This window comes from Amblyomma americanum, chromosome 3 (genome assembly GCF_052857255.1).
Source record: "Amblyomma americanum isolate KBUSLIRL-KWMA chromosome 3, ASM5285725v1, whole genome shotgun sequence".
NCBI classification, from domain to species: Eukaryota; Metazoa; Arthropoda; class Arachnida; order Ixodida; family Ixodidae; genus Amblyomma; species Amblyomma americanum.
This window is the reverse complement of record NC_135499.1, coordinates 2,239,185-2,262,650: the sequence shown is the minus strand read 5'-3', so window position 1 is coordinate 2,262,650 and position 23,466 is coordinate 2,239,185. Positions and strand designations below refer to the sequence as shown.

The following is a 23,466-nucleotide window of genomic DNA, read 5'->3' as shown; positions in this document are numbered from 1 at the left end:
CAGGAGGACGATACAGGCACCAACTTCCAACTGTTTATTCGCAGAACAAGGTACATGCATTTATACAACAGAGAACCGCCCACATTCACTTCTTTCGGTGCTTAACAGAAGCTGCCACTTATTGAACCAAATTAGCGTATTGGCACAGAAAATCAAATTCTGCCATATACGGGTTAGTTGACAGAAGTGTTGCTTGTTGGGCGAGTTGGTGATTCATAATAATAGAACAGCGCGTAACAAGACAAGACGAAAGGAGGAACACAGAACGACACGAGCATTTGTGTCGCTCTGTGTTCCTCCTTTTGTCCCGTTTTGTTACGAGCTGTTCTATTATTATTCGTTGACAGATCGCTTACACACATATAAGCCTTTTTCTTGATGTAAAACGCCTTAAGCAAAACCCTCACCTTTTCGTTCTTGCTCCTGCCTAGAACACTCGCTTCCTCGAGTCGTGCCTCGCATTTACACGAGCCAATGTGCTGGACCAAATTAACGTATTTTTCACCCTTTTCTACATTTTTGCAGTTCTCCCTCATGTGGTCATTAATGCATCGCCCTGTTTGTCCTATATAGGACAATCCACAATTCGGGGGGATCTCATACACCACTCCTACCAAGCAGCGGACGTGGGCTGACTTATGTTTTGTCTTGCAGACGGGCACTTCCACGCCGCAGACCCAAGGTATCAATCTCGACAGCTTATTTGAGGCTCAAAACACCAAAGGTACCTTGTGCCTGTTCACAACTTTCTTTAGATTGTGCGACACTCTGTGCACATACGCCACAATTTCCAGCTTGAGCATGGTGCACCCATCTTGAGACCTTTTGGTGGAGTGCTGCGCTTCGTTTTCTGGAGAAGGGTTTTGGCTACTGCAATTATGGTAGTGTGGTTCAGTAAGTGGTGGCTTCTAATAAGCACCAAAAGAAGTGAATGTGGGCAGTTCTGCATTGTGTAAATGCGTGTACCTTATTCTCTGAATAAACAGTTGGAGGTTGGCGCCTGTATCGTCATCCTGTCTCGTCCCGTGTGTGTTTTGTAGCACCTTATTTCTTGAAGTGCTACATGCATGTCCAACTAGCCCAGCAACAAACGTTACTGCAATTGTTATGTCAGTAGAGTTAGTTAAACTTCGCATACCATCGTTAATATGCGTGACACTACGATCTGGTCCGAGAGATTTAAAAAATTCTTAATTAAATGCCAATTCATATGCGTGTTGTTTCCGTTTTTAAATATTCCGCTTTCATAGTAACTCCTTTAACGATGTTTAATTTGTAATGGTCATGTACTTGAACGGCAGTGAACTGCCACCTCCGGCCATGCTTTGCTGTCTTGGCTGGTATAGACAAGAGCGATTCAACTTGCCTTACCAGGGGCTTCGTCCACATATGTATAAGTGTACGACTTTTTAATTGCTTTATCTAAACACCACACCATGAGCAGCACTGATTCAGTGCATAGTATTTTTCAACCTTTTTAGACATCATGGAAAGGGTTTGGCGTCCATGCACGAACTTCAAAGTAACGGTTCGTTGCAGTTTTTAAATCTTAATTTGCAGTTCAGCTTTCATCACATCTTTGGCATTGGGCTCCATGAGGACAGAAAGAGCCTCTACCATATGATTCTGCACATTCTAAGATAATTGAGAGCTATAGCAAGCTCATGCCTGGAATCTGCGCTTACAAAGTCATGCCCGCAAGCAAAATCAAATTAACCGGCTGCTCTCAGCTGGCTTCGCCTGCGAAGTCATCTCAGCTGTGGCAGAGAGCCTTCTGCAGAGGGTAGATAATGAAGAATGCAGCAACAGCAATGAGCGCATGCTCAGAAACAAGACCCCAGCTGTGGAAGAAAGCCTTCTGCACAGGGTAAGAAATGAAGAATGTGGAAACAGCAATGAGCGCATCCTCAGAAAGAAGGCCCCAGCTGTGGCAGAGAGCTTTCTGGAGAGGGTAGAAAATTAATGCGGAAACAGCAATGAGCTCGTACTCAGAAAGAAGGCCCCAGCTGTGGCAGAGAGCTTTCTGGAGAGGGTAGAAAATTAATGCGGAAACAGCAATGAGCTCGTACTCAGAAAGAAGGCCCCAGCTGTGGCAGAGAGCTTTCTGGAGAGGGTAGAAAATTAATGTGGAAACAGCAATGAGCTCGTACTCAGAAAGAAGGCCCCAGCTGTGGCAGAGAGCCTTCTGCAGAGGGTAGAAAATGAAGAATGCAGCAATGAGCGCATGCTCAGAAACAAGACCCCAGCTGTGGAAGAAAGCCTTCTGCACAGGGTAAGAAATGAAGAATGTGGAAACAGCAATGAGCGCATCCTCAGAAAGAAGGCCCCAGCTGTGGCAGAGAGCCTTCTGCAGAGGGTAGAAAATGAAGAATGCAGCAATGAGCGCATGCTCAGAAACAAGACCCCAGCTGTGGAAGAAAGCCTTCTGCACAGGGTAAGAAATGAAGAATGTGGAAACAGCAATGAGCGCATCCTCAGAAAGAAGGCCCCAGCTGTGGCGGAGAGCCTTCTGCAGAGGGTAGAAAATGAAGAATGCAGCAATGAGCGCATGCTCAGAAACAAGACCCCAGCTGTGGAAGAAAGCCTTCTGCACAGGGTAAGAAATGAAGAATGTGGAAACAGCAATGAGCGCATCCTCAGAAAGAAGGCCCCAGCTGTGGCAGAGAGCTTTCTGGAGAGGGTAGAAAATTAATGCGGAAACAGCAAAGAGCTCGTACTCAGAAAGAAGGCCCCAGCTGTGGAAGAGAGCCTTCTGCAGAGGGTAGAAAATGAATGCGGCAACAGCAATGAGCGTGTGCTCAGAAAGAAGGCCCCAGTTCTGCCCTATATGAATAAAGTCACATTGGTCGCAGCGGTCGTATTTCAATGGAGGCGAAATACTAGAGGCCCGTGTGCAGTGCAATGTCAGTGAATGTTAATGAACCCCAGGTGGTCAAAATTTCCGGAGCCCCTCACAACAGCATCCCTCACAGCCTGAGCAGCTTTGGGACATTATACCCCCATAGACCAAACAAACCAGATTACCCTGCACTCACAACATGCAGTCAAGAATGCAAGAAAAAAAATAAAGGCACATATGGCTAGGTAGGTCAAAGATGTGTTTTAAAAGTATGGTTTGAATGCGAAGACTTGAAAGATGTTTCGACTGGGGCCCCATGAAACATTTCAATGTAGCAAACCCCTTAACACAATAAAGTTTTAAGTAACGTTCTGTACTTAACGCTCGTCACGTGTTTTGTAGATATGGCGAGGTTAATTACTGTAAGTTGTGTTCCTTTTACCCCTTTCTCTTCCTTGATGTCAGCCCGAAGGGGAAAGGTAGAAGTTGTTGGATGCCGACGTCTTGAGGTTCTAAACTTGCTCAGTCACATTACTCGTGGAACTTCAGGAAGTAAACTGTTTAATCACACATAAAATAGCTAAGACAGAACGGAAGGTACAACAAGGAGAACAACTATGTACATAGTGATTGATCCGCAGAGTGACCAGACGAAATCAACCCCCGGTCCCACCAAAACGTCTTCTTTTAATCCCTAAGTCCCCGCCCTCAGTGGGGACACCAACCAATTAGGTCAAAACACAAGCACGCATCCAATCAAGGACCGGGGAAAGGAAAACACATCCAATAAAACACATGGGAGAGGAAAACACATTGAAAAAGAGACAGAGGAGCGTAAAACACGCCCAATCAAAGATTGGGGAGAGGGGACAGGTCATTGTCACGAATACTAACAATTCCCCTCTCGGATCACTCCATCCTCCCCCGCGGGGCGGCATGATTACTCGCTTAAAGAGCATGCGAGGGCCGCACAGATTGTCGAAAGCCGTGCCACTTAAGGCGCCGTCGCTCCCCAATTCTTCCTGATGCCCCACGTGTACAGGAAGTGCCTGGCAGTCATATGGAGCTGATAAGCGCTCACAGTGAACATGAGGAACGAGTCTTCAAAATTGCCTCCTAGCCACACACTGAACGACCGCCGCCCGGGTAATGGCCTTGGGCAGCGTCGCCGCGGTAGGGATGAAAGGCGACGCGCCTTCGTTGCTGCTTCTCGGAGCGGGCTGCGAACAATGGGGCCCGGCCAAGCTGGGTCGTCTGCGCACCCCGAACTCCCCTCCGTCGCCGTCCGCTTGACTCGTTAGTTCCATGTGGAGTCAAAAGGAAATGGATCACAGCGTACGCACTCTTGTCCACATACAGGCGGCGTTCCGTACGTGATTACTTGAGGCTCCGGATGTGTCCCAGCCAGCCGCGCACGACACTGTAATTTACGATGTACAGTGTGCACCCAATCTATAGTCAGCAAGGCTCAATTTTTTCTGAAAACAATTTTGTTCACTAAATTTTCCACACACACAGGTGAAACATGTGTGACGAGCACATAACATGTAGGTGTGCACACATAGCGGACGTATCAACCTCGTAACAGTTACCAGAAATTTCATGCCATATTGGCGATATTGAAAGGAAAAGTATTGTTCGCACCTATAATCCGAAAAGTGCAAAATTTCAGCTTTTAAACATACAGCCCACGGAGTGCACACTGGCAGCAGCAGTGATTGATATAGTGGCAGCAGCAGCGAGTGGACGGGTCTCTAATCAAGTGTATCTGCTGTTATTAGAGGTTGGTGTGCAACCTCTTATTTTCTGCTAGCCTGACTTATTTATACTTTACCCACTGCTGCTGCCGGTTTTGAGTGCGTTTCTTGCCATTACTGTCTACCTGTCTCCCGTACTGCTCCGTCCACTCTCTAGTGTGCCTGACAAAATGCCTGAATCTATTTGTGACGTCCCCATAAAGGATAACGATGGTTACTTGCTTTGCTGCGAATGCTCAGGGCATTCTCACATCAGTCATACTTGTTCTGGTGTAACTAAGAAAAAATTTTGCTCAAAAGATTAAGATTTTAAGAAGTTGAGGCGCTGCCCTTTGTGCCGAAATGCAAAGCCTAGCTCCGGTATGCCCAAGGAACAGGATGTTTCATTCGCCACTATACTCCTTGACATCAGCAAAAAGCTTGATGAACCGCTTGGCGAAACAGAGGCATCGGTCAAGCTCCTGTCAACCAAATATGATGATGTGCTCACGAATCGTGCCAAGCATGATAGTAAAGTATGGACACTCACAGCCAAAGTGGCTAAAATTGAAGCATCCTGCATTAGTTCCGATGTACGGGCCATCCGCGCCACAGTTAATGATCTCGAGTGCCATAGCAGAAATCTGAACTTTGAAGTTCATGGCATAAAGGAAGAAAAAGATGCAGCGCTCATGGACAAACTTAACGACATCGCGTCAAAATTGAAACTTGCCCCTCTAACCAAACAAACTGTCTCCGCTTTTCATAGACTTCCGTGAAGAAACGACAAAACACCAGGTATAATCATTCGTTTTAATCACCAATCAAAGGACAAATGGCTTGAAACAAAAAAAAAATGCTTTTTCAGACATTCAGCCAGATCCTTTCATGTTGGAAAAGCTGACTGCGCAGAACCGAATGTTGCTGAACACTGCTAAAGAATGGGCATGCGTCAATGATTTTCACTTTGCATGGCACCAAGTGAAAAAGTGTAAGGAAAGAAGAGGGAGCAAGAGCATGCCTCATAAAGTGCATGGCCAACCTTGATAAGCTAGTTCATTAAGGTCAGAAGAAGCAAAAAAGCAAGAAAAAAAAAACGAGACATTTCATAATGTCATCATCGCATGAACCCTTTGTACTTCCTTCCGATTCGAAGAAGTTTATTGGATCTGAGCACAATGGATGCATTCAGTGCATCCATGTAAGCTGTCAGTCAGCGAGAAATGTCAGCCGAGCTTTATGCTATGTTTAGCAGCTTGAACCTGGAATTTTATTTTATTATGCAATCTGAAACTTATGACCACAGCACTTCTCCCTGGCGACCCCCAAATTATGACTTTTTTAGTCTAATCAGAAGTGTTTTATGTGGTCGCAGTGTCAGCATGCTAGTGCAAACCAATTTCAAAGAGCAATGTCTCGGGGAATCTTGTGTGTTGCCCATGATTATGAAGTATTGTCTGTTTTGGGCGCCCATACAGTTTACTCTGTTTTTTTATCATCCACCACAAGGAAATTCAGATTGCTTTTTTCACTTCCTACAAGGGCTTTTCAAATACATTTCGAATGAATTCATATGTGGTGGTGGCTTCAATATTGATTTCTATGCAGATACTGCCGTCAGACCTGAATTTGAGCTGCTGCTTCGGTCTTGTGGTTGATCTCTTCATCACGAATTCTCGCCAACCTGATATCAGGTCTGGTGTTCTTACATATCACAGCAGCGACCATACGCGAATTTTTTTTTTGTTTTAATCGTAAAGTTAAAAATAAAGTCAAGCATTGTCCTATATTTCATAAAATCATCACTGAAAACCATGACCACTTTCGGGAAGAACTGCACAAAGTTGACTGGAGTACTGTTTATGCCTTTCAATGTGCTGATCCCGTGCATGAACTCTTCATTGATATTTTTACTTCATGTTATAAGAAACAATTTCCTCTGTGTATGACAAGCTCTAGATCTTCATGAATTCGTAAGCCATGGATAGCGAATGACCTATTTATAAAGATCAAAGAAAAAACCAGCTTTTTAACACGTTTATCAGGTCTAAAGATCCTGGTGATATGCAGATTTTAAGTCCTTTCGTAACCGGTTTACAAAAGAACTACAACTGGCAAGAGCCTCATATTTTGAAATGAACTTTCTCGTACGCCAAAACGATAGCCACAAAACGTGGCACAAGCTAAACGATTTAATGAATCGGGACTCAAGGGCAACACCCGAAATCCACATTGTCGTAAACGGCGTAGAAATCAGTGCCGATGCACATCCCGGTTATTTTAATGACCATTTCCGTAGTAATGGTCGCCAAACTGCTAGTGTGAAAGCATCCAATTATATTAATGCACACTGCACAGAATCTATCTTTCTTCACCCTACAAGCAAACATGAATTAACAATGCTTTTCAAAGAACTGAGCAACAGTACTGCCTGTGATGTCGATGACCTGCAGATCAGGCTCTTGAGGTATGTCCTTGACCTAATTTCACCTGTCCTTGTTCATGTTTACAATATTTGTCTTTTATCAGGCCAATTCCCAAAAAAGAATTCAAGTGGCAAAGGTGGTTGCTCTATTCAAAAAAGGTGAAATCAGACAAATTTCTAACAATAGGCCCATCTCCATACTTACAATTTTTTCCAAAGAAATTGAGAAGATCATTTTTTGTAGGCTATCTAGCTTTCTCGATAAGCTTAAGTTAATAACCCCGCATCAACACGCCTTCCGCACAGGCATGCTGACTGAACTGGCACTCCTTAAACAGAAAGAGCTAATCCCAAAGAATTTTGAGGAATGCTTATTAACCTTAGGCGTTTTGTCAGCTTGTCCAAAGCCTTCAATTCAATTGACCACAAACTTTTGCTTTGCAAATTCTTACTATGGCATTCGTGGCACTGCCCTCAACTTAACTGAATCATATCTAAGTCATAGAAGGCAGTTTGTGCATGTGAATGGCATATCTAACGTCCTTCCAGTTGATGTAGGTGTCCCCCAAGGAAGCATTTCCAGCCCTCTATTTAACATTTTCGTCAACGATCTCACTAACACTGATCCCAATACCACATTCATTATGTATGCAGATGATACTACACTTCTCATCCAAATTTCCAGATGACCTAACCCTACATTCTAACCACGTGCTTTCTAAGTTACATCTGTGGTCGATCGAAAATGGCCTGTTAATGAACACCATTTCTCTCTTTCAACCGAAACACATGAACACTGCGTTACCTGGTGATATACTAGAAATACTTTTAAAATCGAAGTTGCGAGAATATTCAAATGTTTGGGCATGTACTTCGATCATAATATGTCCTGGCATTCCCGTATAAATTTTCTCACTGGTTAACTGACAGGTGCAGGGTCTAGTCTGGTCTGTCAGATGCCTTCCTCGTTCCGTAAAACTGTTAATATATAATGCACTTTTTCTCAGTCATCTTAATTACTGCTGGCTTGTATGGGCGACAACTTCCACAAACATTCACAGATTGCTTGTCATCAGAAAAAATTCCTCCGTGTCATATACAATAAGCCTCACGACTCCCATTCTGCTCCCCTTTTCCGTGATCTTAGAACCCTGACACTTCCCGCCTTATTGAATCACTGCCTGATTTCACCCTACAGTAAAGACACGAAGAATAGAATCGGTAATCTTTGCTCTCTCGCTAATCTCACAAAACGCGTAGCCCCCTACACTACTCGAGCTCCAGAGACTTGGTGTGTTCTTCATCCGCAAACTAATTATGGTCAACAAATATTATGCTACAGGCTGCCAAAGTAACTAAAACCATACTCAATGTAACATCGATGTGCTAACTTGTTCTGTAAGAAGCCTGTCTGAAATATTTTTGTGTGCACGACTGTGTTGTGTAATAAGCTGTGTACAGCGTTTTACTTTCGTTTTCTTTTTTCCTTTTTTACGGTTTGAATTGTATCCTTTGGGTTTTTTTACCTTTGTTTTAGCTTTTAGTCTATTCATAATCCTTCTCTTCGCCCTGCTGGAGCCATTGTAATGGTACTTGGGGACAGTCAGGCTGCCCCTGAGCAGCTTTTCACCCTTGTATCCTCACAACCATTGCATCTCCTTGTTTGTGAAAATAAACTCAAACTATGGTACAGGGAAGCCAATTAGTTAGCCATGCTTGCTAAAAACTTTCTTCACAAAGGTATGCTACAGACCATCATAAAAGGCGCAGGGAGGTGTTTAATTCATCCCCTGCCTTACTATGTGTTGTATAGTCTCAAGAGGTTATTGGATCACATGGCTAGCATTAAAGGTGTCTCGGCGTCTACGACACACATCTGTGCTTAAGTGAGCGACAGAACTGCTTGCTACACGATCCTTCATACGCGCGCTTCCGTGGCACCTCCATCGCCACTCCGTTCTCCATGGATAGATGGATGGATGGATGAATGAATGGATAAGGCTGAGCCTTTTAAATCGGGCGGTGGCTCAAGCCACCTAGCCATGACTTGTGCAATTTTACTCTTCTCTTGATTTTAGCCACCAATCAAATAACCTTCGCTTGGTTACTCCTATCCGCTTAAAATCTACTTTTCCTTCGCTGTCCTTAAACCCCAAAGCGTTGAATAAATGAGCCCCGCTGCTTTCTAATGAAGAGCAAGGTTCCGGGCTAGTTGGTAATGCATTTTAGGGGAGAAACAGCGCAATAAAACACGGACACACGAAGAACGGACACACACGAGCGCTATACACACACGAAGAACGGACACACACGAGCGCTATACACACAGCGCACACACAGCGCTCGTGTGTGTCCGTTCTTCGTGTGTCCGTGTTTTATTGCGCTGTTTCTCCCCTAAAATGCTTTCTAATGCAGGGTGAAGCCCTTTAGAAAAAATTATCAAGTGTTCAGCCATTTCCTCTTCCTCTCCACAAGCACCACGTAAAGTTTCTATCTCGTGGTACCTGACTCTATATGTCTTATTCTGCAAAACTCCCATCCTGGCCTCAAACAACAAAAAGTTCCCCATACAATTATCAAAGACATTTCCTTTGGCAATTTCCTGCTTAAAAATCCTGTATGTTCCCAGTACCTATTTCGTCAGCATCCCTATTTTCCACAGGGCTCTCTCTGTTTCTTTTAACTTTTTCTTAACCGATAATTGCTGATTTGTCCCCTGTTATGAATGGGATGCACACCTGCCGAAGACGATTAAAGCGCAGATTCCATCAACCATATAGCATATAGTAGAAAGAAGGGGCTGAATCCAGTAGTCTCATGGCGCGCGGTATTGAACGCGTAGGTAATGAACGGCAGGACGCTGTCCCAGTTTTTATGTTTTGAATCAACGTACATTGAGAGCATGTTGGTTCGGTTCGTACGCTCAGTTAGCCCATTCGTCTGGGGATGGTAAGGCGAGGAATGGCGAAAATGCGATGCGCAAGAACGGAGAAGCTGTTCAACAACGTCAGCGGTGAACTGCTGACCACGGTCACTGATGATAACTTCTGGGGGTCCATGGCGGAGAATTATGGAGCGCAGCATAAACGAGGACACATGAGACGCCGTAGACGAGGGTAGGGCGGCCGTTTCACAACACCGAGTGAGGTAATCAACACAAACCACTATCCATCGGTTCCCATGATAGGATTTGGGAAATGGGCCAAGGAGGTCTATGCCCACTTGCTCGAACGGTGCGGAAGGTGGTGTCACAGGGTGAAGCTGACCAGCAGCAACGCTAGTAAGGCTCTTATATCGTTGGCACTGAGGGCAGCTGGCGACGTACCGCTCAGTCGTGGCGCGCATTTTCGGCCAATAGAAGCGGGCCTGGACACGGTGGAGCGTTCGTGCCGACCCAAGATGTCCAGATGTAGGGTCGTCGTGCATGGCCTGCAAGACGGAGGTGTACAGGCTCTGCGGAACTACCAGAAGGAAGCGCTGACCCGTAGAAGAATAATTTTTCTTCCATAGCAGACCATCTCGCAAGTAGAAGTGGTTTGCACCGGAGGGGTGTTCAGCCTCCGCAAGAAGAGGCCGCAGGGTCGAATCTCGCTGCTGCTCGGCTTGGAATGTGGCGAGGTCGGGAAAACACGGTGAGACTGACGCGACGCAGTGATCGAAATCATCGATGTTAGACTCTGTCTCGGAAAGAGGCAACCGCGAAAGACAGTCCGCGTCAGCGTGCCGGCGACCGCTCTTGTAGGCGACTGTGTAGTCAAACTCTTGTAGCCGGAGAGCCCACCGTGCAAGGCGCCCACATGGGTCAGACGGTTAAAGAGCCAGCAGAGTGCATGATGGTCGGTGACCATGGTGAACGGGCGTTCGTAGAGATATGAACGGAAACGCTGCGTGGCGAAGAAAATGGCGAGGCATTCCAGCTCGGTGACCGTGTAATTGCGCTCCGGCTTACTGAGTGAATGACTTGCATACGCAACAACGTGCTCTTTGGTGTCGCAGCGCTGTATGAGCACAGCCCCGAGGCCAACCCCGCTGGCGTCGGTATGAATCTCTGTGGGGGCGGAGGGATCGAAGTGGCGAAGTACAGGGTGGGACGTGAGAAGGAATTTTAGTTGACGGAAGGCGGAGTCTCACTCAGGGGTCCACTCGAAAGCCACATCTTTCTGAAGCAGGCCTGTCAGCGGGTATGCGATGCCCGCAAAGCAATGGATGAAACGGCGAAAGTATGAGCACAAGCCCAAGAAACTTCGCAGCTCTTTGACAGACTGTGGTGGCTTGAAGGACTCAACAGCTGCAGTCTTGGCTGGATCAGGTCTGACGCCGTCTTTGTCAACGAGGTCTCCAAGCACTAATGCTTGGCGCGCACCAAAGTGGCACTTTTTAGAATTAAGCACAAGACCAGCTTTGCGCATGCAGTCCAGGACGAGAGCTAAATGATCGTTGTGCTCACTGAACGTCTTTCCGAAAATAATAACATCGTCAAGGTAGCACATGCATATCTCCCATTTCAAACCACGCAGTATAGTGTCCATAAATCTCTCGAAAGTGGAGGGTGCATTACAAAGACCGAATGGCATTACATTAAATTCATAAAGGCCGTCAGGTGTAATAAACGCTGTTTTCTCCTTATCCGCAGGATGCATAGGGATTTGCCAATAACCCGACCGGAGGTCAATAGAAGAAAAGTAGGACGCTGAAAAAAGGCAGTCGATGGCATCGTCGATTCGAGGGAGAGGGTATACGTCTTTTCTGGTGATGGCATTTAGACGACGGTAATCCACGCAGAAACGCCATGATCGATCTTTTTTTCGAACAAGGATTACTGGAGCAGCCCAGGGACTCGAGGACTCTTGTATAACACCTTTGGTTAACATCTCCTGCACTTGTTCATTGATCACCTTGCGTTCAGACGGAGACACTCAGTAGGGCTTTTGTCGGATCGGATGTGAGGCGCCAGTGTCAACCCTGTGCAGGGTCCGAGACGAGGGGATGGAAGATGCGCCACCGGGCTGTGAAAAACCGAACACAGTGGAGTGTCGCCGGAGGATGGCCAACAGAGCACGGCGCTCATGCGTGGAAAGCGAGTTGTAGATCATGCGAAGAAACTGCGACTCGTCGTAAAGCTCTGGTGGTGCAGCGGCCAAGGCGGTGGTAACCAAGGCAACGGATACCTGTGTGTCGTGGCTGCATGACGCAAGTTTGAGGCCTTCAGGCAGAACTACAGATTCTGTCGAACAATTCACTGTCCAGAGTTCAGTGCTTCCGTTGGTGACAGAAACCATGGCAAGAGGAACCAAGATGTTCTTCATGCTGTTCAAGTGGTTCGGCTCCACAGTCGCATCAAACACGTCGAGAAGGGTATTGGGGCAGGAAACGGGTACGCATACAGCCGAAGAAGGAGGCATGACAGTATCTCGAGTAACACAAAACACACTTTCTTCACTGCACGAGCCTTCCACAAGGCCAGAGGTGGAACATTTGCCGACGTTGAGCTCACCGGTGTGACAGTCGACATTAGCGCCACACAGCTGCAAAAAGTCGAGGCCAAGAATAACATCGTGCGTCGACCGGGCGAGCACCGCCATTTCCGTGCTGAACACTTCACCACTCAAAGAAACCTTAACACTACACACTGCAACTGCAGGCAACGGTTCGCCACTCGCACCACAAAACTGGACATTTTTGTCCCATCGAAACAAGACTTTACGTCCTAGGTGACACTTAAACGCAGCACTCATAACTGAAACAGTAGCACCGGTATCCACTAAAGCCAACACAGGTACTCCATCCACTAGCACATTCACTTTGTTTCGTAACATCACTACAGGCAGAGGTATCTCTTCCAGCGGCAGACGTCCAGCGACCTCACCCCCATCGGTCGCGCCGACTAGTTTTCCGGCGGAGGTGAGGAGGATTGACGTCGGGGTGATGGAGATCGACGAGTGCGGAGGTAAAACATGTACTTCGTACATGTACATGTACTGTACTTGTACATGTACTTCGTACATGTCTCACCGGGAAGCTGAGCCCTTTGCGCAAGCATTTGCTCAGCACGCTTCTTCGCGACTGAGTCGCCGAAGCACTTTTTCAGCTCCTCTACAAAGCAGTCCCACGAAAGAATCCTCGTGGTTGTCATACCACGTTAGGGCCGTGTCCGTTAGGGAAAACACAACATTGGCAAGTCGAGCGGAGGAGTTCCACTTATTGTAGCGACTCACGCGTAGGTAGTGGGTGAGCCATTCATCCACGTCGTCGCTGGTTGAGCCCACGAACGACCGTGGCTCCCGGTAATGCTGCCACGAACTGCTGGGCACAGACCTCGGAGCGTCGCCGTCCAGGGACATCATGGGCACAGAAGGCGGTAGACCAGCAATGCGACGAATCCAGCGACGGTGAAGCAGGGGATCCGTCTTCGGGGAACCAGTATACCCGGCACCTTCCACCAAGATGTTACGTCCGGGGTTTATTCAAACCACGACGGGCGACTGACAAACCAGATGGGGTCCAATCTCCAAGCACGAGACGCCACCAACCACCTCGTTCTCCTCTTCCTCTCTCTACCCAGCGATGCCGACCAAATAGACTAGGCATCGCATCTTCGTGAGCGTCACAATATCTTCCAGTATTTTGACATAAGGCTCTTCTACCCCTTGATTACGCAATGCCTGTATGACTGCTGACGTTTCCACTGAGTCGAATGCTTTCTCGTAATTAATGAAGGCTGTATATAGAGGTTGGTTATATTCTGCGTATTTCTCTATCACCTGATTGATAGTGTGAATATGATCTATTGTGGAATATCCTTTACGAAAGCCTGCCTGATCACTTAATTGATTAAAGTCTAAGGTTGCCCTGACTCTATTTGCGATTACCTTAGTAAACACTTTGTATTCAACGGATAGTAAGCTGATCGGTCTAATTTTTCAAGTCCTTGGCGCCTCCCTTCTTACGAATTAAGATAATGTTTGCATTCTTCCAAGCTTCTCGTACAAATGACGACATCCAGTAATTAACCATGTCTGACAAGCGCCCTCCCCACCAGAGAGAGCCTGCCGAGGTTGTAGCCACAGCACTGCACCTGTGTTTGGATGTACACGTGCAGCTTGGGGCGAAGTAGCACCAGACCTCTGAATCCTCCTCGCCCATTCCCAAAGTGCCTCCGAGTGCTATGTGCTGTGTCACTCTTTGAATCTGTGCCTCAGGTTGCATTGGCCACCGCCTGGTGAAGGGGCAGAGCCTTAGGGTATTTAAAGAGCATTCTGCGTGGGAATGAACACTCTGGGCCTTGGCGACAAGGCTCATCCAGTCGCTCAAAGCTATGTACTTTTAATTTTTGACTGTTTGCTCTTTTCTAAATTATGTAAATAAGTTTCTACGTAGTGCCAGTAAACCCGTTGTGTGTTTTTGTTGTCCCAAATGTCAAGCTTCCATCCTTCCTTGTCCCTTCTCCAGCCCGACCATGCTACCTGTATCGTATCGGACGCGCATGCGCTCTATGCATGCGCCCTGGCCAGCATGCTATCTGTAACACGTGGCTGTTATCATGCAGCCGCCGGTACACTATATATGTTGGGAAGCACTCCCGAATAAAGGTTCTTCTTCTGGTTGCTTTCACGCTGCGTGTTCGTTGTTGGACGCCGGAACTTGGTGTCAGAAGTGGGATCGCCCTCGTATACGCAGTAACACGCGGGTGGAAGGGGCGTCGCTGTGCACTGGCAAGATGGATTTAGTGAAGCCACCGCAGCCGCTGGTGCTGTCCGGTAGCACCGCGAAGAACTGGAGCCTCTTCAAGCAGCGGTTCGAGCTGTTCCTGCAGGCCACGGAGCCGCCGAAAGAACCACGGACGCAGGGAGCTAAGACCGCACTGCTGCTCACCGTGACCGGAGGACGCCCTAGAGGTATTCAACAATTTTGTGTTCTCGGAGAACGAAAGCAAGGAAGATTATGAAACAGTTACGAAGAAGTTTGAGGAGTACTGCAAGCAGCAGCAGAACGAAGTGTACGAAAGGTATGTCTTCCGCTCAAGAACGCAAGTTGAGGGCGAACCTTTCGAACATTTTTCACGGGACTTGAAGAGACTTGCACGAAGTTGCAATTTTGGAAGCCTAACTGACTCCATGGTCAGGGACCAGATTGTCTTTGGAACAAAGAATGCAAAGTTGCGCGAAAAGATGCTGAAAGTTAAGGACCTTACGTTACTGAAGGCAGAGGACATTTGCAAAGCTGAAGAGGTATGCGCCGAGCAAAACAATGTATGGGCTCAAGCGGAGAAACAAGTAGCACAAATCAAAACGCGCCAGCAGGGCAAATGTCCAGCTTGTGAACAAACTGTGGAATGTTCGGAGCAAGACGAGGCCCGTCGAGAAGAGGAAGTGGCTCAGATCAAAGCACGCAGGCAGTTCAAGTGTTCTAAGTGTAACCGCTTCCACGAACGTGGCAGATGCCCAGCATTCGGCAAAACATGCTTTCGGTGCCGTGGCGTTAACCGCTTCTCGGCCTGTTGCAGAAAAAGTTCTCAAGTGAGCGCAGTACGTGACGAGCAGGAAGGATTCGAAATCCTCGACGTCAGCTTAGGCAAAAGAGCCGATTGGGTCGTCCACGCGAGAGTGTCCTCCCAACTAGTGTCTCTGAAAGTAGACACAGGCTCGCAAGCGAATTTGTTGCCTTACTCCGTTTTTCAAAGGCTCAAAGCGAAGTCTGCTTTAAGAGCAAGCCCCTCCGTCCTCCGCTCATACACCGGCGACGTTATAAAGCACATCGGGGTCGCTACGGTACAAGTGACTGTGAACGACCGAAGTGGGCATTTCGACTTTTTCATTTTAAAGAAGAGCAGCCAAGCCATACTTGGGCTGTCTGCAAGCGAAGCGTTAGGACTAGTGGTTCGTTCTGTCAACGCTGTGCATACAAACAGCACTGACCAACTGGTCAAGGAATTTCCAGAGCTGTTTCAAAGCATCGGCTGTCTAGCACGCCAGTACCACATGGTTCTGCGGGAGGATGTAACACCGGAAGTCCAGCCGGCGCGACGGGTGCCCTTGGCGTTGCTCAAGCCCCTGCGAGAAGAGCTGAATCGGATGGAACGTGCTGGAATCGTGGCCAAAGTCAGCGAACCGACGAACTGGGTGAGCCCGTTTGTTGCAGCACGCAAAAAGGACGGAAAACTGCGCATATGCATTGACCCGAGGCGAATTAACGAGTGCCTAAAGCGAGAGCATTATCAAATGCCGAAACGAGAAGACATTGAGGCTGAGCTTGCCGGTGCAGCTTTTTTCTCTCGCATCGACGCGTACTCAGGCTTCCATCAAATCCCCTTAGATGAGGCTACGTCAAAGGTGTGCACAATTGGAACGTCCTTTGGACGCTACCGTTTCTTGAGACTACCCTTCGGCATTGCTTCGGCGCCTGAAGTTTTCCAGAGAACTATGAATGAAATATTCGACCATGCTCCAGGGGTGCGAATCTATATCGATGACATACTGATATGGGGGAGCACAAGGGAAGAGCACGATACTCGCCTCCGCACAGTCTTGCAAATGGCTAAAAAGGCCGGCCTAACTCTCAACGCGGTGAAATGCAAATTCGGCGTGACCGAAATTGACTTCTTGGGTGATGTTATAAACAAAGACGGAATAAGACCTAACCCCGCAATGACCACACCATTAAGTGAAATGCCTCAGCCAAAGGACAAAGCCGGCGTTCACAGAATGCTCGGGGTCGTGAACTATTTTGGAAAATACATACCGCATCTGGCGGAAAGGACGACGCTTCTACGAGGCCTCATTAAAAAAGAACGTTTTTGAATGGTCCGACAACCACTCCAAAGATTGGCAAGCTGTCTGCGACACATTGAGCGGTCCACCTTTGCTAGCCATTTTCGATCCTGCTAGGGAGACGAAGGTCGTTGCAGATGCTTCCAAAAATGGGATTGGTTCTGCCCTTCTTCAGAATTATGGTGGTAGTTGGCGGCCGGTCGCCTATGTCTGAGGCTGAACAAAGATACGCGCAAATAGAGAAAGAAACGATGGCCATTACTTTCGGTTGTGAGAAATTTTTCCATTTCGTTTACGGCCGCAAGTTTGTAATTGAGACCGACCACAGACCACTGTTAGCAATTGCTTTGAAAGCCATTGGCGACATGCCACCAAGACTGCAACGGTTCTTTCTGTGCTTGCTAAGATATGATTACGTTCTTCACTTTGTCCCAGGCAAACAACTGTTCCTGGCCGATATGCTATCAAGATATCGTCGGCCATTCCAAGCGACAAAGATGACTTCACTGATGACGTTGACGTCCATGCAGTGAGCGTGACTTCGGAGCTGGTAAGCAACAAAATGTTTGACCGACTGGTAGAAGCGACAGCCACTGACCCAGACTTGCAGACAGCGTTGCGGCAACTGAGGAATGGAGAAGAAATTGAAGGGTGGATGAAACCATTTGCTCCCGAGTTATCAGAAGTCAAGGGCATTCTTATGAAGGGGACCAAAGTCTATGAGAGCTGAAATACTCAGTCGCATTCATGAAGGTCACTTAGGCATAAATAAGTGCAAAGCGAGAGCCCGTCACTTGGTTTTCTGGCCGCGACTGAATGCGGACATTGAAAACATAAATACGCCTACAAACAACAAGCCGAACCAGTGGTGCTTAGGCCGATCCCAGACCATGCCTGGTACAGAGTAGGTGTTGACATTTTTATGTACGGCGGAAACTCCTACCTGTGCGTGTTTGACGCGTTTTCAAACTTTCCTGAAGTCGAAAACCTAATCGACACAACGACGTGCACTGTCATTGCCACACTTAGCTCAATTTTTTCAAGGTATGGAATTCCTATGGAAGTCTGCACCGACAACGGTCCTCAGTTTTCTTCTCATCAATTTGCTTTGTTCGCGTCCAGGTACGAGTTCAAGCATGTGACGTCGAGTCCGAGATTCCCACAGTCCAATGGCCTCGCCGAGAAAGGAGTCCAAATTGTGAAAAGAATAATGAAGAAGACTTGCGAGCTCAACGAGGACTTCTGGTTAGGTCTACTCGGCTATCGTTCGACTCCACTAGCCGAAGGCCGGTCCCCTGGAGAACTCCTCCAAGGCAGAAAGTTACGCACTCGGTTACCAGACTTCGTGTCATGCTCCAGTCACCTGACGTCTCGGCGCCAGCCACGCAGCCAAAGGCCATCCAAAGGGAAAAATCTGCCAGCACTCAAGAAAGACGAAGTTGTACGTGTACGAGGGGATGCATGGGACTCCAAGGCTCGAGTCATGGGCCTGGTGGCACCAAGGTCTTATCGCGTCCTTACAGAGGACAACAAGGTGCTTCGACGCAACCGACATCTTCTAGCTACACGTGAGCCATTCCGGCGTGACTTAACGGAAGATGACTCTGACAGTGAAGACATTTCCCAGGAAAGCGCAGGAGCACAACAGTCTATAACACAGCCCACGCAAGCCCAGGAAAATGCTGGAGTATCGCAGCCTACAACCCAGCCCACCCAATATGTGCCAAGGCGGTCCACCCGACAAAAGCGACAGCCCAGTCGTCTTCACTACGACCAGGATTTCCGCCAAGTGTCCCGTATTGTGCTTGACGACTTTTAAATATTGCACTGAGGGAGATGTATCGTATCAGACGCGCATGCGCTCTATGCATGCGCCCTGGCCAGCATGCTATCTGTAACACGTGGCTGTTATCATGCAGCCGCCGGTACACTATATATGTTGGGAAGCACTCCCGAATAAAGGTTCTTCTTCTGGTTGCTTTCACGCTGCGTGTTCGTTGTTGGACGCCGGAACACTACCCACATCACAACTAGTCATGCTACCCAAACCGTAACAACTGCGGGGCAGCGGTGGGATGCTGCTACCCGGCCCCTAACTGTCCCGCTGCTACCAAGCTCCAAAGACCCCCAACTGCTGTCCACATATTTGCTTGTCAATTTTCTAGTTTGCTTTCTCCATTTCGTGTCAACATTCTTTATATACAGGTATCTGAAAACTTTCCTAGCCCACTGCTTTTCCCCAATTTCTCTTAATCGCTCCTCAAATGATATCTTACTGCTAGCCTCTCTGCTCTCGAATGATGCCCATCCCATATCACCCAGTACCCCCTGATTTGATGTACTGCCATGTGCCCCCAAAGCTAGCCTCCCTACGCCACGTTGGTTTATTTCTACCCTTGCTTGAACATTTGGTCTCATACACAGAACGCAGGCTAAGAACAATCACCCCTTTCCAGATCCCTCTTACCACTTTGTACATATTGTAGTTCAACAGTGCCCTGCTTTTCATGACAGTGCCCTGCTTGCATTCCTGCTACCTTTAGCCATTACATACTTTTCATAGTCTGTCAGATACTCAGCAACGTTATTTATCCACACTACCTCTAGCTTGATCTCCTATATCCTATGTCATGACAGCATATTTTTCCTTACTAAACTTGAAATCTAATCTATCTTCCTGTGTACTGCAGATGTCTATCAACCACTGCAAATCTTCCCTGTTGTCAGCCATTAGCACTACATCATCCGCATACATTAGTCCCGGTAATGACTGTTTAATCCATTCGCCTTGCTTGAAAAAAGAAAAGCTGGTGCCCAGTCCGCTGCTCAGTTTGGTCTCTTAACCCTTGCGGATAGTACAACATGTGCAAAGGAGACAGGGGACACCCTTGACGATGATGCCGTCGCGCCACCCATAGGCGCTGAATATAAGGAGCACTGATCCGAATAAAACCAGCTGATAGTTGGCGCTTTTCATCGCCTTTCCCGTGAGCTCTCACCACCGCGTCTCCAGAAACGAGACATAGCCGTGTACAGCACAGCGACAGCAACCGAGCGGCTTCGAAAACGAAGCCCACTGACGCCTGGACAGTGGTGAGGCAGACGAGTAAAATCCCGCTAACAAAAACGAAAAGAGCTAACGCATGCCTTCCTTTGATCGAACTTACGGGACTAAATGAAGGCACAGCGCACGAAAGGCGGGACTGAGAAAGAGACAAACACAGCGCTGTGTTTACGGGCTTCCGAACTTACGGGCTTCTTCATGATTATCTGGACGACCTGTTTATCCGGGGACTCCATCTTGAACGACATCCCCTGTGGCTCGCACTGCAGTAGAAGACACAAACGTAAAGAGCACGGAAAAAGAGAATTAAGCTAGGTAGAAACATGCACCAGCGAGCATGTAAAGGCGCGCCAAAGCGCGCCACTAGTTGAAAGCACCGAGACCGGATAGGGCTGCGAAAAAGGAGTAGTACCTGAAGGACCCTGCCCACCAGGCATACGGTCTGCCGCTGGTAGTTGGCCAGCAGCTTGGCGTTGACTCGCATGATGCCCAGTAATGCAACGATGTTGGGAGAACAAGCAGAGCGCCAACACAACTCAACGAGCGCGCACAGCTCAACAGCCACAACAGTGTTGCCAAATGCAGTGGCTAAAATCACACCTAAATGTCGCCAAAAAAAAGTTGCTGAAACAAAAAAAAGAGAGTAAAAGCAGGTAAATTTTTTTCGTGCGCTTGTTTTAATGTACTTTGAGCATATACACTACTCGGAATGAAGCAAGCCTCTCATTGTCCGAGGAGCCATGGTCACGTGTTAGCGCGCGCTTTTTGGCCCCACAGCAAACGCCGGCATCATTGTCGGGGACGACTGGGATAAATTCCGAGAAATTAGACAATCCCTGGAAGTTAAAGCTTGGCCTACTCTCAAGGCATGGCAGAGGGCACTTAATAAAGACGTAAGGGAAGCAACAGATACTATTCAAGACACCCTAGCGGTGCCCCGACAGGACAGTCCACTAGCCGATCTCCTGAGAAAGAAAGCGGATCTGGGAAGGGAACTGAAAAGCCAACGATGGAATCGCAATATTAGGAGAGAAATTGCGAGACTGACCAAAAGCATATAAAAGCATGCCGCTGATCTGTGCGAAAGGAACTGGATGGAGATGTGTGATGAACTTGGATCTAGTATGAGCCTATCCAAAACCTGGGCCATTCTCATGTATATGATTAATCCAACCAAATCCAAGAGCTAAATCAAACCAAATCAAGCATAACTTTAAAGGAAGTAATGAGGACCTGCTAGATAAGATTCGCAAAACCTATGTTTGTCAAGACCTATGTTTGTCGAGATGTTTGTCGGAACTCGGCAATGGCTGCCCAGCCTCCACTGCTGGTAGGGGCTTCAACCGTGCAGCGTGAGGAGGAGAGCTCTCCATTGCACCTGTCTTCAGCACCTCCATCCGTGCTACCGGCTTCCCGCAGTTCTCAAAAGCGCCAATCAGGGGACACTGCGCAGGATTCGTCTCCTGCCAACTGCAGCTCACAAGGCAAGCGTTCCTGCCCAGCGTATGCCAACCAGGTGGCTGTGCCAACATCGGGATCGGTATCGTATAAAGTGGCCATTAAAGCTCTGGCAGCCAAAAGCCTGACAGACATTCCGAACAGGATTCTTCAGGCGAACCTGGACGCGTGTCTTGGGACCAAAGGTTTTCGTGGCTTCACCTCTAGAACGAAATCTAATACCATCGCTGTGTGGCTCCCGACTTTGGCTGCTGTCGAGCGTCTGCAAACGCTCAAGTGCATATCGATTACAAGCGAGATCTCGGTGCCGATCTAGGTGTACCTAGTAGAAGGTTCGGACATACAACGCTGTGTTGTTTACAACGTCGGCGTTGCCGAAGACCAGACGACCCTACAGCGTGAGCTGTACTGTCCAACCCACCGCGTCATCCAAGCGCGGTATATGGGAAAGGGGCGCTCGTGCATCGTCACACTACAAGGCCCACCAACTCTCCCAGAACGACTTTACTACTATGGCTGTATTCTGCGGCCTCGCCCTTAATTACTACCGAGTGCTGTTTATTGCTACAGCTGTTTCAGACCCGGCCACATGCGCCGATCATGCCCTTTTACAACTGAAGATGAGGCTCGACCACAAGGCACACCGTCTTACAGGTGCGGACTTTGCAAGACTGACGACCACGAGATCACCTCTCCAACTTTCCCAACAAAACAGAAAGCAACTGAGAAGGTTCGGCGCGGGGTCCGTAAGCAAGTGCCTCCGAATGAAAACAGAGCCCCGATACAGACATCCAACAGGTTTGTGGCTCTCCAGTGGGATGAAGACGACTGGACAGAGCTTTCTGAGCCCAATCCACCTGAAGCCCCTGCCGAACAGTCGTTCAGTGATAAAGTGCTGAACGTAAAAGCGCAAAAAACAAGGACGAGAATAAGACACACAACACGAGCGCTCACTTCCAACTGATCTTTATTACATGCTAGAAACAGATTTTTATACTCTTGATAATGCCTGCAAGGCATTACTACAGAGTAATGAAAGATAGATGAGTCATCGAGCGTCACACTGGGGATGACTGTGTAAGTGCTCCGTCAATTCTGCTCTCACAAAAAGAGATGTCCTATCTTTTATCATTCAAGTGTGACGCTCGATTACTCATCTATCTTTCACTACTCTGTAGTAATGCCTTGCAGGCATTATTAAGAGTATAAAAATCTGTTTCTTGCATGTAATAAAGATCAGTTGGAAGTGAGCGCTCGTGTTGTGTGTCTTATTCTCGTCCTTGTTTTTTGCGCTTTTACGTTCAGCATGGTAAACCAACTCGGCCTTTATTGATAAAGTGCGCAAGGATCGCCGTCGCTTTCAAGCTACACAAAAGCACAGCATACTGGAACCTCTGCGTGAGGACATGGCAGCAGTTTACGACCAAATTGCACGCCTTTTAGCCGAGGTCTCTAAGCTACGGCAACGCCGTGAACTGCTTGCTCGCCGTAGACAACCAGCGGAATCCCACTCCACATCAATCAATGCTGCGGCGCCTTCGACTACGTCCAGCCCTCATGCGTTTTTCGCAGACTCTACCAGGTCTTCTGCAGCACTGCAGGAGGAGGAGGAGGAAAAACATTTATTCAGAGCACAAAAACTGGGTGGGTTCAGTACGAGAACCCATTGGTCGCCATCATAATCCGGCCCCTCTCAACCAGCAATTTCTGGTCGAGTGGGCTGTGGCTATGAAGGGTTGCCTCCCAGCGCTCATGAGTCGGATCGGGATTGCTGTCCAAGTCTGGGTTTTCTTGACATTCCCAAACCGCGTGAAAGAGTGTGCCAACTGCTCCACAGAAGGGGCAGGACGAATTGTAGGTTTCTGGGTACCATTTACTCATTAGGTAAGGATTGGGCAGAGTATTAGTTTGTAGTCGCCTGATTATGTGCTCTTCATATTTACTTAGGGTTTTGTGAGGAAGAGGATATTCCCTTCTTGTGATCTTATAGTACTCCGTAATTTCTGCGTAGCTTAGTAAGGGTGAGGGGTTGTCAACTATGTCAGAGAGAGGCTGCGTGCCAGATGCTCGGAGGAGGAGAGCTCGAGCAGCTGTGTTGGCCGCCTCATTGCCCGTCGTTGAGAGGTGCCCTGGCGTCCAGAAGATCTGGATGTTGGAAGGATTAGACCTTTCCAAAA

The 23,466-nt window shown here is 47.9% G+C and overlaps 1 protein-coding gene across 3 annotated transcripts in view; it reads right to left on the bottom strand.

Moving 5' to 3' along the window:
- Positions 1 to 20,430, bottom strand: part of LOC144124411 (replication protein A 14 kDa subunit-like) — a 61,463-nt gene extending 41,033 nt beyond the window's left edge. The window contains exons 1-2 of one of the 3 annotated variants that reach the window (XM_077657038.1): positions 20,244 to 20,430; positions 20,020 to 20,094 (exon numbers count right to left, since the gene is read on the bottom strand). In XM_077657038.1, coding sequence (XP_077513164.1) covers positions 20,020 to 20,094; positions 20,244 to 20,315 — 147 coding nt within the window. In that variant the 5' untranslated portion in view covers positions 20,316 to 20,430. The remainder of the gene's footprint in view (positions 1 to 20,019; positions 20,095 to 20,243) is intronic. The other 2 variants (XM_077657039.1, XM_077657040.1) reach the window with 2 other exon arrangements.
- Between the last annotated feature and the right edge of the window lie 3,036 nt (positions 20,431 to 23,466).